This window comes from Chiloscyllium plagiosum, chromosome 3 (assembly GCF_004010195.1).
Source record: "Chiloscyllium plagiosum isolate BGI_BamShark_2017 chromosome 3, ASM401019v2, whole genome shotgun sequence".
Lineage (NCBI taxonomy): Eukaryota > Metazoa > Chordata > Chondrichthyes > Orectolobiformes > Hemiscylliidae > Chiloscyllium > Chiloscyllium plagiosum.
The window spans coordinates 33,187,786-33,202,286 of NC_057712.1; the positions used below are offsets into that span (position 1 = coordinate 33,187,786).

Consider the following 14,501-nt stretch of genomic DNA (forward strand, 5'->3'; position numbering starts at 1 on the left):
GCCTATCACCCTCACCTTGACCTCCCTCCACCTATCGCATTTCCAACGCCCCTCCCCCAAGTCCCTCCTCCCTATCTTTTATCTTAGCCTGCTGGACACACTTTCCTCATTCCTGAAGAAGGTCTGACAGCATCTCATGACTGGACAAAGCATTAACTCTGATTTCTCTTCACAGACGCTGCCAGGCCTGCTGAGCTTTTCCAGCAAATTCTGTTTTGGTTTCTGGTTTACGGCATCCGCAGTTCTTTTGGTTTTAATTGCGTATACCTATTCTACCAGTAACTTAACTCCAGAGAAATTTCATTCTGACAAATTCCAAGACACTGTAAATCTAATTCCCCTTTACAGTAACTCATTTCAGTAATATCTAAGGTTCTCCATCTATTGTTACAGAATTGTGGCTGGAGTGGGATTGTAATTATCAAGTTTGCTTGATTGAATTGCATGCCTCTTCACATACAGTCAGAGACTATGCAGCACAAATAGAGAGAAGAGATGGTGGTACTAGAGGCAATATCAGTGGACTAGTAATCCAAAGTACAAGACTACTTCTTTACCGACACTGGTTCATATCCTATCATGACAACTGGTGGGATTAAAATTCCACTTAGGGTAGCATAGTGGCTCAATGGTTAGCACTGCTACCTCACAGCGCCCCAGACCCTAGTTTGAGTCCAGCCTTGGGTGACTGTCTGTGTGGAGTTTGCCTGTTCTCCCTGTGGGTTTCCTCCAGGTACTCCAGTTTCCCCCCACAGTGCAAAGATGTGTAGGTGAGGTGTATTGGCCATGCTGAAATTGCCCTGTGGTGTCCAGAAATGTACAGTGTGGGTGGATTAGCCATGGTAAATGTGGGGTTACAGGATTAGGAAAGGGAACTGGGCAGGATGCTCCATGGAGGGTTATTGTCATCTCAATGGTCTGAATAGCTTCTTTCTAAGGTATTCTATTCACAGTGGTGTTCTTTATAATTAATGGATTGACACATCCATTCCTCTCCCATCTTTGATTATTTTATTCCACTTTCAATCTTCTACATTTCACAAGGTTGCCCAGTTGACCAAATTGTTCTTCCTGGCAATTCTATAGATCTGCTGCTTCTTTTTGGGAACTTATTTGCTCTTGTGGGTTGCTTGGCCAGTGCATGTGTAACGCTGTGGCAAAGAGCAGTGTGATTGAGGGGGGTCCCTTACTGAGGAATGGCTGGAAGTCTATATCTTCCCATTCTTCTTGGCTGGTGTATTGAATTATCCAAAGACCCTCTCGATACAAATTAGACAGCAACAATACCCGAGGCAAAAGTCAGAGCAGTTCCAGCTCACCCCTTGCTCCTCCAGATGGCCAGCGCTAACATGTCAAGGCACATTCCACAGGGAGTGATTGCATGCACTCCTTGTCCACAGACATTGGCATCTGTAATGTGCCAGACTCGCTGCATCCTCATGTCACACTTACAAAGCCATGTTCCACCTCATCAGACTCTCTTTGGAGAGCTCCAGCACTTTTCAGAGTAATGTTACTGCAAGGACACTGTCCCTGCAAGACAGAGATGCCCAACACATGGATTGGAAGAGGGAGCTCATTTGTTGTCTTTGCGCCTACATGGATGTGACTAGTAGGTCCACCCAATCGTTTTGTACATTACTCCCTCAGTCAGAGTTTAAAGGTGACCAGTACCTCTCTCTTGGTTTGTATTTTAGTGCAGATGCAAAACCAAGCAGCTTGTCATGGTTATTGACCATGAGCAGTTAAAGGACTGGATTTATGTGCAGCAGTGTGCTACATCAATCTCACACCTTCACCATATGCCAGCAGTGTATGTGGCTAATACAGTGCATGTGCAGGAAGCAAATAATCATGTCTCTAAGGGGAGTAGTCTTTAGTCAGGGTCAAAAGGGACAGTCTTTACCCAAAGGGTCCCACTTCCACTATCAGTCCAGGGACTTGGGTACAGTACAGTCAGTTAATTGTTTGGGGCAGTCATGGTCAGAATTATCTCCTTGTAAAGGATGAGGAGCCACATTTTGGACACCCACCGCCCACCTTATCTCTTTTACCCCAATTGCGGGCCTTTTCCTCTTGGAATGAGACAATGAGAATGTTTGACAGTGGCTGGAAGTGGCTGGCATTAGTGATGGTGCAGTTGGGGAATGTGGTTTTGAGTGAGTGAGTGAGTGTGGCACTGGAAAAGCACAGCAGGTCAGGCAGCATCCGAGGATCAGGAGAATCGACATTTCGGGCATATGCCCTTCATCAATTAGTGATGGTGCAGTTGGGGAATGTGGTTTTGAGTGAGTGAGTAGACAGTGCAAAGACTGTCAAGAGTGTGGCACTGGAAAAGCACAGCAGGTCAGGCAGCATCCGAGGATCAGGAGAATCGACATTTCGGGCATATGCCCTTCATCAGGAATGAGGCTTGTGGGCCACGAGCTGAGAGATAAAAGGGATGGGGTGGGGTGGGGTTGGGGGGAAGGTAGATGGGAAAGCGATAGGTGGATGAAGGTGTGAGGGAGAAGGTGATAGGTCAGAGTGGGGAGTGATGTACAGGTCAGGATGGTGGTGCTGAGTTGGAGGGTTAGTGCAGGGTTAGTGGTACAAGGAGCGAGTGAGGGAAGATGTTGCATGCAGTACTGAGAGAAGTAGACCATGATCTTTGGTAGGAAATGTGTGGAGCAGGACAGATAGGGTGAGTGTGAGGGAGTAGTGAGAAGATGGTGCCATTAATCCTGATGGAATGAAGAAGGTCATTGTTCAGTCTCCTACATTGCTAGGTGTTCTTCCAGATCGTGGATCTTGCAAAGACCCTGTGGCAACCTCCATCCAGGCTGGCAAGGCTGATATAGTGGTCTCTTCAGTCTTGTGGGAAGAAGATAGCCTTCCATTAGACCACCCTGTGCAGCAGTAACTCCAGGCCCTGTTTGGAAAGCAGGCTACCAATTTCCCTTTGTCAGGCATGACTGGGAAAATGAAATGAACCATGCAGGGCAGCTTCAGAATGATAGTGTTTGATTTAGTGCATAATTGTGTTTAAAATATGTCAGCAATGCCAGGAATTCTGGGAGTTGCTGACAGAAGTGAGTATCACCATGAGATGTGGTGCATTGGTAAAGAGGCGAGTTTGGAACAGCATAAGAAATTTCACTAGACCTCACAAAGACTCAACACAAGCTGCCAAAATTGATATGGAGTGATTTCCAGTCAAATTCAGCCAATGGTCTTTATTTTGTTAATTAATTTATTGTTAGTCTGTCCCTCTATTTCTAACCATCTTTCTTAACAATCTTTTCCTCTGCACATCTCCATGATCAATGATCATTTCCTGCATTTGAAGGCTGAAATTAATCTTTGAGGAATTTATTGATGGCAATGTCCATCCATTAAAAGGTGTAAATAAATACAGTTTCCTTTCCTTCTTATTTACATGTTGGGATTATTGCAGGATGCACAAAGTAGAATGAGGGGGACAAAGATGGAAAACAGAGGCACAGAATGTGATGCAGGTAATGCACCAGCATAGATGTGTGTTACTGTCCTCATTATTGCAAGGTTCATTCAGATACCCAGAGGGTAGTCATAGAATAACAAGAACAACACAACAATGAGGTTGTTATCATTGTTACAGGTTACGAGCCTCTCAATGCCACTTATATAAAGAAATCTCAGAAACAACCAATCAGTCTATTCAAAACCCACTTTGGTCCACCCTCATTCAGGTCTTCCCATTCTTCAAACAACCAGCAAACACGAATGTGAAAGTGAGGAAATTACTGCAAAATATATTGATTTACTGTGATCACAGCTACAAAACAAGCTCATTTTTTCAGCCCTAAAGGTAATGTTTTGCACATATTCAGCACAGAAGGTAATCTGCTTTTGTCACATTGACATGCTTTATCCACACTAATAGTTATTGTAGTTTAGCCACACCATCATAAAAGAGTAGTCAGCTTCAATTTCTCACCACAGCTGTGAGTGCCGAAGTTATCCATCCATACTTTATAACTGGCACAATTATTACACAGGCAATATGGGACTACATTGCAAAGATGAACAAGAATTTCAGATGTAACTACACACAGCAGCCTTCACATAGTGATTGACAAAATGACGACCAGCCACATCCATGCTGGTCAGAAGTGGGTACTGCAGATGCTGGAGATTAGAGTCAAGATTAGAGTGGTGCTTGGAAAAGCACAGCAGGTCAGGTAGCATCCGAGGAGCAGGAAAATCGACGTTTCTGGCAAAAGCCCTTCATCAGCAATGGCCTGACCTGCCGTGCTTTTCCAGCACCACTCTAATCTTGACACCCATGCTGGTGGTTCAATTTTTATTTTCAGTCTGCAAGTCGAGCACTGTCCTTGCAGAGATTTTTCAAAGACTTGGTGGTCAACTTATACATCATTAGCTATGGCACATATTTCAAGTACTGAACAGAAATACAACAACATAACCATGCCAAAAACACCCACATGCATCCCCTTGTACAACAATATCATTGTTCTTTTGCTTCACTGTGGTGCAGCCCCTTTGGCTTCAGCAGGCATACAAACAGGCTGCTCGCATCTCTGCTCTGGCCAATGGAATGTTCTCTAGATTAGATTAGATTCCGTACAGTGTGGAAACAGGCCCTTCGACCCAACAAGTCCACACCGACCCTCCGAAGAGCAACCCACCCAGACGCATTCCCTTACATTTACCCCTTCACCTAACACTATGGGCAATTTAGCGTGGCCAATTCACCTAACCTGCACATCTTTGGACTGTGGGAGGAAACCGGAGCACCCGGAGGAAACCCACATAGACATGGGGAGAATGTGTAAACTCCACACAGACAGTTGCCCGAGGCAAGAATTGAACCCGGGTCTCTGGTGCTGTGAGGCAGCAGTGCTAACCACTGGTTGACATCTCCTGTGCCTGGAGTAGGCTAAGTCCTCACCAAAGCCTGCTCCACTTATCCTTGTGCAGGAGAGGTCGCATGTTGGCTACGAATGGACTAAGATGAAGATGGTAACAGCTGAAAGAACAGAATACCTACTTTCAAGTCCCCTCCCCCACATCACCCCCTGATGATCCAGCTGACCTCCTATTGCTCGTGCTATGCTGGAGAAACATTTGCTGAAGTGGGGCCTGAAGTATCAAGGCAAGGCTACCATACACAGTAGTCATGGTAGTCCCCATGTGCAAGCTGCTGCCAAAGGTCCAATGGCTCTCGCTCAATTGCAGCAGTTGATTGTCAATGCCGGTGGTCACTCTATCAGCTCAGGAGATCACCACAATGGCCAGTAACTTTATTCCACCCATGATTCCAGGGGACTCTTCTGGTTTCACTGCAAGAGTGGACAGTGAACTAGGAATACTTGTGGAGTGAGGACTGATGTGTTGCAATAGGCTTGAGAAGACAAAGAGAGGATGTCAAGTCATATACATATCAGGGAATAGAGCAATGCTCCCATTTCTCCTGTCATTCTTAGTAAGATCATGGAAATACTTCCTGCATTGGATTCAGGAGTGTGTGCCAACGTGTTTCTACTGCTAATTGCTCCAACCCAGAGTTTCTTTATGTCAGCAGCTGTTACTGGGAAACATTCTCTCCCAACAGGACCACATAGCACTTAGCTGTACATCCAAAGAGATGTTGGAGAAAGGAGCTTGGCCTTTACCCATGATGACTCCAGTCTAGTTATTTCACTGTTCATGACAATGCTAAGTGCTTCACTGCAATTATTTTAAATACCGGTTTTGAGATCTCACCGGGTGGTCATTGTCATGCTCACTGATGTTGATTGGACAGGAAACTTGGAAATTAAATTTGAAAGGATGGTTAAAATGTAGTCTGTCTGCAGTGACAGTCTACATGCTCTATAATCAGTCATTAATCAAAAAAGAGGTGCGTTATTCCATATCCTTCTCTTGTCATATTCTAATCAGCAACCTAAACATTGACATTCTCGGTAACAGGCAGCCTGAGATCACCAAACTGCAACCATTTGGTTTGGAGATTTATCCTAAAATTTATTAATCCATGGTTCCTCATCACAATTTATTGTAGAGAAACAAAAACACATATATCAATTATCCACTATATAAATGTGAAATTAGGTCAGAAATATTCCAGTGTATTATTCTTCATTAACTCACTCATCCACATTATACCCATTGACATAACACTCTGCACAACAGCTGAAATTACATCCAATGATGTGATACCATCAAATGTAATACCCACTGACTACACTGACCAATATTACACCCACTGATGGTACACACACCAAAGTAATTGCCAACATTCCTTCACCAACATCATACTTACATTCATTGACATCACACCCATTGATGTCACTCTCAGACACACTGACCCTGACATTCACTACACTCACCGACATTGGTGTTAATGCTGTAACATCTGTTTATACCAATCTGCCAGAAGACACATCTCCAGCAGCAGCGAGGACCCCAGGCATCAGCATCCATCAGTAAGGATGTGCACATAAGGTGTCATGTAACTGCAAGTCTGCCTGTTAAGTAAACCTCTGTGAAATTTTCAAGTAAATTGAACCTATGCTTCTTACCAGTGCTGTGTGAGAGTAGCAATTCTGTGTTCAGAAGATTACAACATGGTGATTAACCATGATTTTTCCTCAAATAAACAAGGCAGTGATGCAAACTTGAAAACTACAGAAAAAGAAAACTCAGACAAAATGTGAAGCAGTGGGAAAGTTACATTTCCATGAGGAAAACTCCAGGAAAACAAAATCCCTGCATAAACCATGCTGGTTAATTCATGAGGATTGTGCTGATCAGATTGGTGATCTGTGTTAATGATTCCAAGTGTAACTACAGCAGCTGCAGGGTTGTTGAGACAATAATATGTGCCATTCCACACAAAAAAATCAAGTACACAAAACATGAGGCACAGTCAAGAGCAGTACACGAAAGAATAAAAAGGCTAAAGAAGCACACCTGAAACATTGCTGAATCTCCACATGGCGTAACCATATGATGTTGCTACAACAAAACCTCTACACATTATAAAAGATAGGGAGTATTAGCAAGATGACGACCAAGGCGCTGTAACAACTGCCCTTTGACCACTTGGTCTTCCTTTATGAAATGAGCCGACTTGGCTGAACACTGATCTGCTTTAGTGGATCAAGGGAGGGAGTCAGGTTGAGAGGAGGGGGGGGGGTGTGGGGGTCATAGAGTCATAGAGATGTACAGCATGGAAACAGACCCTATGGTCCAACCCGTCCACATCGACCAGATATCCCAACCCAATCTAGTCCCACCTGCCAGCACCCGGCCCATATCCCTCCAAACCCTTCCTATTCATATACCCATCCAAAAGCCTCTTAAATGTTGCAATTATACCAGCCTCCACCACTTCCTCTGACAGCTCATTCCACACATGTATCACCCTCTGAGTGAAAAGGTTGTCCCTTAGGTCCCTTTCATATCTTCCCCCTCTCACCCTAAACCTATGCCCCCTAATTCAGGACTTCCCGACCCCAGGGAAAAGACTTTGTCTATTTACCCTATCCATCCCCCTCATAATTTTGTAAACCTCTATAAGGTCACCCCTCAGCCTCCAACCCTCCAGGGAAAACAGCCCCAGCCTGTTCAGCCTCTCCCCATAGTTCAAATCCTCCAACCCAGGCAATATCCTTGTAAATCGTTTCTGAACCCTTTCAAGTTTCACAACATCTTTCTGATAGGAAGAAGACCAGAATTGTACACAATACTCCAACAGTGGCCTAACCAATGTCCTGTACAGCTGCTACATGACCTCCCAACTCATGTACTCAATACTCTGACCAATAAAAGAAAGCATACCAAACGCCTTCTTCACTATTCTACCTGCGACTCCACTTTCAAGGAGTTATAAACCTGCACTCCAAGGTCTCTTGGTTCAGCAACACTCTCTAGGACCTTACCATTAAGTATATAGGTCCTGCTAAGATTTGCTTTCCCAAAATGCAGCACCTTGCATTTATCTGAATTAAACTCCATCTGCCGCTTCTCGGCCCATTGGCCCATCTGGTCAAGATATTGTTGTAATCGGAGATAACCTTCTTTGCTGTCCACTACACATCCAATTTTGGTGTCATCTGCAAACTTACTAACTGTACCTCTTATGCTCGCATCCAAATCATTTATGTAAATGACAAAACATAGAGGGCTCAGCACCGATCCTTGTGGTACTCCAATTGTCATAGGCCTCCAGTCTGAATAAACAACCCTCCACCACCACCCTCTGTCTTCTACCTTTGAGCCAGTTCTGTATCCAAATGGCTAGTTCTCCCTGTATTCCGTGAGATCTAACCTTGCTATCCAGTCTCCCCTGGGAAACCTTGTCGAACGCCTTACTGAAGTCCATATAGATCACATCTACCACTCTGCCCTCATCAGTCCTCTTTGTTACTTCTTCAAAAAACTCAATCAAGTTTGTGAGACATGACTTCCCATACACAAAGCCATGTTGACTATCCCTAATCAGTCCTTGCCTTTCCAAATACATGTACATCCTGTCCCTCAGGATTTCCTCCAACAACTTGCCCACCACCGACATCAGGCTCACTGGTCTGTAGTTCCCTGGCTTGTCTTTATCGCCCTTCTTAAACAGTGGCACCACGTTTGCCAACCTCCAGTCTGATCAGGTCCTGGGGACTTATCCGCCTTTATGCATTTCAAGACATCCAGCACTTCCTCCTCTTGTAATTTGGACATTTCGCAAGGTGTCACCATCTGTTTTGCTACTTTCTATATCTTCCATATCCTTTTTCACAATAAATACTGATGCAAAATACTTGTTTGGTATCTGCGGCTCCACACAAAGGCTGCCTTGCTGATCTTTGAGGGGTCCTATTCTCTCCCTAGTTACCCTTTTGTCCTTAATGTATTTGTAAAAACCCTTTGGATTCTCCTTAATTCTATTTGCTAAAGCTATTTCATGTCCCTTTTTTGCCCTCCTGATTCTCCTCTTAAGTATGCTTCTACTGCCTTTATACTCTTCTAAGGATTCACTCGATCTATCCTGTCTATACCTTACATATGCTTCCTTCATTTTCTTAACAAAACCCTCAATTTCTTTAGTCTTCCAGCATTCCCTATACCTACCAGCCTTTCCTTTCACCCTAACAGGAATATACTTTCTCTGGATTCGCATTATCTCATTTCTGAAGGCTTCCCATTTTCCAGCCGTCCCTTTACCTGTGAACATCTGCCCCCAATCAGCTTTTGAAAGTTCTTGCCTAATACCGTCAAAATTGGCCTCCTCCAATTTAGAACTTCAACTTTTAGATCTGGTCTACCCTTTTCCATGATTATTTTAAATCTAACAGAATTATGGTCGCTGGCCCCAAAGTACTCCCCCACTGACACCTCAGTCACCTACCCTGCCTTATTTCCCAAGAGTAGGTCAAGTTTTGCACCTTCTCTAGTTAGTACATCCACATACTGAATCAGAAAATTTTCTTGTACACACTTAACAAATTCCTCTCCACCAAATCCTTAACACTATGGCAGTCCCAGTCTATGTTTGGAAAGTTAAAATCCCCTACCGTAACCACCCATTCACTTTCAGCTGACATCACATTACTTCAGCTATCTGCTTCACTCTCTTGTTCAGCTCCAATGTGATTATGGGTGGAATATTCATGGCATCTCTTCCTTTAGTCAAGATGCCTGCTTGTATGTCATAATTCTTCTCCACATTATTGCAGTAAGAGCTTTGTTTTCGTCAGTTAGTCACAGGACAACCCAGCACACTGTTGTGCCTGCTGCTTTTAGGTGGTTAGCTTACAGGTGGTCCTGAGTCTTAGGTTTGTACATCATTCTAAGGTATGTCCATTATACACTGCTCATCATCCATCCAAGAATTCAGTTCAAAGAGCAGTTATTATGCTGGACCACAATGTTCCATATTGTGGTCATGTACAAGTGTGATGCTGTTCGGAGCTCACAAAATCTCATGGATTTATACCTTTAAGGAGCCAGGTCTGTACTTTATCAGTTGCATTGAGCACAGTGATGTGGCACAATACAGAGTCCAGAATGTCCTCACAGTGGAGAGCAGGTTTTACGATCAAAAGTACTGAGTGGTAGTCACTGCCATTATAAACATCGACAGATGTGTCCATGATAAGGAGCTTGGTGAAGGATGAAGTCAAATAGTGTATTATTACATATTGTTCCCCTTTTCATCTGGTTGATACATCCTTCAGTACATGAACAAGTTTGAGTGCTAATTTGGTACAACAGAGACTTCCTCTTGATCCGTTTAAAATATAAACCCACAGATTAGCAAGCAGTGGTGAATGGAGTTTGGCTATTTCACCACAAGGCCCAATACTGTTGAGGCTGGTACTTTTTTCCCACCCACATCAGTGGACATTACAACCCTAAGTGTTATAGAACATAGAGCGTTACAGTGCAGAACAGGCCCTTCGGCCCTCGATATTGCGCCGACCTGTGAAATTAATCTGATGCCCATCTAACCTACACCATTCCATTATTATCCGTATGTATGTCCAATGCCCATTTAAATGCCCTTAACGTCGGCGAGTCACACTACTGCTGCAGGCAGGCTGTTCCAAACGCTCCTACTACTAGTAAAGAAACTACCCCTGATATCTGTCCTAAATCTATCACCCTTCAATTTAAAGGAATGTCCCCTCGTGTTAGCCTTCACCATCCGAGGTAAAAGGCTCTTACTGTCCACCCAGTCTAACCCTCTGATTATCATTCTTTATGTTCTTTAGACAGAAACCAGCAAACACAAGGCAGACTGCGGAGCAATCCTGGAAATACTTAGATTGCATCTCAGGAAACATTCACCAGCTTCTGCATAACCACGGAAGGGGTAACCCAGCCCAACACAACAACAGAGAAATTAGGAACAGGAGTAGACCATTCAGCCCTTTCTGACTGTTCTGGCATTCAATATGATCGTGGCTGATCCTCTATCTCAATACCTTATTCCTGTGTCTCTCCATACCTGCTGATGCCTTCAAAATCTAAAAGCTGATTTGCCTCCTTCTCAAATACACTCAGTGCTTTCACCTCCGCAGCCTTTTGTGGTACAGAATTCCACAGATTCACTATCCTTTTAGTGACGAAACTGCTACAAATCAGGTATCTGCTGAAAAAATGCTAAAGTTTCAATAGGAAGCAAAAGAAATCCTGAGGAAATTTATAGCACATGCTGCAGTTTGTCACTGGGTGATACATTAACCCACTGAACCATGGAGGAAAGCTGTCAGTTTGTATTACAGAGAGAATGGTGCTAGTACTGAGCCCAGCTCAGGTCATTTCACCAGAGTATTCAAGAATCGTTAGTCAGAGGTGACACCATGAACTCTCCTTTCTTGACTGGATATAAAAAGAACAGTGTGCTTCTTCCCCTCATTCTCAATTTGATTTTGGATCAGATCTGAAGCTTGCCATTATACACTTTTGGTCTCCAATCAGCCAATAAAAGGGGTAGGTGGAAATATTTACAGTCCTGGGTTACAGCACCAAGTGCTAATTTAAGCCTTGATAAAGAGAAGTTTTGTTACAGGTCAATGAGTCAGTACCTCGAGGACATCAATTTAGGAACATCACTAAAAGATCAATGGACAAGTGGAGGCAATTTTCTTTAAGTAGGTAGCTGCTGTAAAGTAGAATTAATCTGTCAAAAATTACAATGGAATATGTAAGCTCTCTTAAAGGGGAAGTAAAATAAATTTAGATAGAAAAAAGGATGAAAGGGCATTATGTCAAGGCCGAGGAATGGGGTTAAGTAAACAACTAAACTAAAAATGTTACTATTGGAATACAGAATGATAATTTCTTCTCTGTCTTAAGGTTCCACTGAATGATTTGTAAATTAAACTCATGATATTTTTAATACTCAAGGGTATGGCAATAACTGTTGGCCTATCCAGTGATACCACATCCCTTGAATGAATTTAGAAAGAGCTTTGTAATCTAATTGTATTTCACATTTTAAAGATCGAAAGATGCTCTGGTTCTAATGCCTATGATTCTCCTGATAATTATTAAACCTTGGGCATTGAATTCCATAACTTCCAAAGCCTAATTCCAGTAATAAGTTTGATCATTTGAAAATAAAAGTCAGCTTTTTGATTTTTGTGTAAATTGATATAATAATGAAAGTTGAAGAGAAGTTGCAGGTTTTTGGAAGAAAGGAAATTGCAATCAGCAGCAATCACAGGCTTTGTAATATAACCCCAACATTAAAAAGACATCTTTAAAACAATATGAGACGGTTTATATCGGAATTTGAGACAAACATGTTGTTCATGCAGCTTTCATTTTGTAATTACCTGTCATGTTACAGACATCTTCAATTAAGTCCCATACATTTTTACAGCCAGTTGTGTCAGAGATGCACCAAGCCTTCACCTGGAGACAATCAGTGGTCTTGGTACATGTACTAATGGTGATTTGACCCATTAAAATTGCTGCAAGAGAAAATCGTGTGAAGGTGTTATTACCAGTTCGAGCTGATTCCAATCAATTTATAACAACTATTTTCACAAATAATAATTTGCCTTACTGATAAGAATACTGGTATTGACTGGATCTGCTTTTGCCTGAAGCGTCGATTTTCCTGCTCCTCAGATGCTGCCTGACCTGCTGTGCTTTTCCAGCACCACTCTAATCTCGACTCTGGATCTGCATCATGGCATATTAGGCTGTTTTCTCCCTTTCTACAAAGCTGTCATGTTACAAAGGATTCCTGTCAGCAGGGGTGGAAGCCAGAGTCCAATGCAGCAACAAAGCGATGGATAATGGTTAAAAGAGCTGTGACAGAGTTGCAGTTGGAGATTTTGTTGGCCTCAGACAATGGAAGAGGAGGTACCATGTCACCGTGGGCGACACGGTGGCACAGTGGTTAGCACTGCTGCCTCACAGCGCCAGAGACCCGGGTTCAACTCCCGCCTCAGGCGACTGACTGTGTGGAGTTTGCACGTTCTCCCAGTGTCTGCGTGGGTTTCCTCTGGGTGCTCCAGTTTCCTCCCACAATCCAAAGATGTGCAGGTCAGGTGAATTGGCCATGCTAAATTGCCCGTAGTGTTAGGTAAGGGGTAAATGTAGGGGTATGGGTGGGTTGCGCTTCGGCGGGTCGGTGTGGACTTGTTGGGCTGAAGGGTCTGTTTGCACACTGTAATGTAATGTAAAAAAAAATGGTAAAAGAACAGGCGAGTTGTGAGAACAGCACCTTCGGCCTGGCCCTTTCCAATGGAAGGCTTTTGTATTCTTTACCACTGCTACTCCAGACCTCGTGCCGTTTTTGAACATTAGGTCCTAGGATGTGGACAGTTTCAAGAGGCAACAAGTTCGAATGAAAAACCAAACATTACCCACCCTCACCAAAACACCTCCAATAAAATGTGAAATACCATCTCCTCCAGGCCTCAAAAACAACATGATGCCTGGCACCCAGTGAAATAATTTATTTATGGGACTGCTGCATTTAACACTTACCAGCCCAAATGGCTGAGGGAATGAGGGAGGTCTCCCTCACAGAGAGACCACCCAGATCTCCACTGCTGGAAGGTAGGATATTACGCAGGGTGTATCCCGGCAGCAGATGAAGGTGAGGAAGTGAAGGGTGTGCAGCAGCTGCCCAGACCAGAAATCCCTCCACACTGTTTGAAATGACAATTTCTTCGAAACAATTCAGTTTTGTATTATGCAGGATCCCAAGGGAGAGTTTGATCTCCAGGACAAACATCAGTTCATCTGGGAACAGAACCCATGCTAAGCCTCCTCAATAATAAAAACGAGACATGGGAATAATGAAGAAAATTCATCATTAGATTATTGAAGTGGTTAAAATAAACAACAGAGCTAAAGAATCTTGAGACCCATCACATACCGATTGATTGCAGAGTTTTGTTTAAATTTGATCCAAAACAAATTTCAATGACAAAGAGTGATGGAACTCAAATCTTAATAATAGCAACCAGTTGGAAATTGGAATAATCCAATGCAGCATTGGTGGAAAGTGAATACAGAGTGACCGAGAATGTCCAGGGAGCTTGGAGTCAGAGGAAGTTGCAAATGAACTAATATTGTTTCTGGTGCAATCCCATCACTGACTGGAAACAGTAAACCTGTGCATGTGGTTAAGGTGGAATCAATAGTGTTGTTGAAGAATTTCCAATCATACATCAAATATTCTAAATATGTTTGTTAACTATTCCATAGCACTGGTGCAAATGGGAGAGTGGAGTCCAGTAAACTCCAATTGCTTCATCTATTTGCAGGGAAAATGAAGAATGACCCTGCCCTCATGATGTGTATGGAAGTCATCATGACTAGTAGCTTCACTTTGGATGAGGAATTCTCTCCTCTCACTCCCTTCCCTCCCCACTGCACAACTTATGAAATGAAACTCAAATGTCAGAATATTGTATGTCTAGAAAGTGTTGCAGCACACTAGTTAAAGGCAATTTCAGCATGCGGAAACCAGTTACTTATAATGAAATGTTTTC

The 14,501-nt window shown here is 43.2% G+C and overlaps 1 protein-coding gene across 3 annotated transcripts in view; it reads right to left on the reverse strand.

The window, feature by feature from the left end:
• gfral (GDNF family receptor alpha like) overlaps positions 1 to 14,501 on the reverse strand; it is a 99,326-nt gene that overhangs the window by 51,604 nt on the left and 33,221 nt on the right. For all 3 annotated transcript variants that reach the window (XM_043687461.1, XM_043687460.1, XM_043687462.1), the window contains one exon: positions 12,324 to 12,461. In XM_043687461.1, coding sequence (XP_043543396.1) covers positions 12,324 to 12,461 — 138 coding nt within the window. The remainder of the gene's footprint in view (positions 1 to 12,323; positions 12,462 to 14,501) is intronic.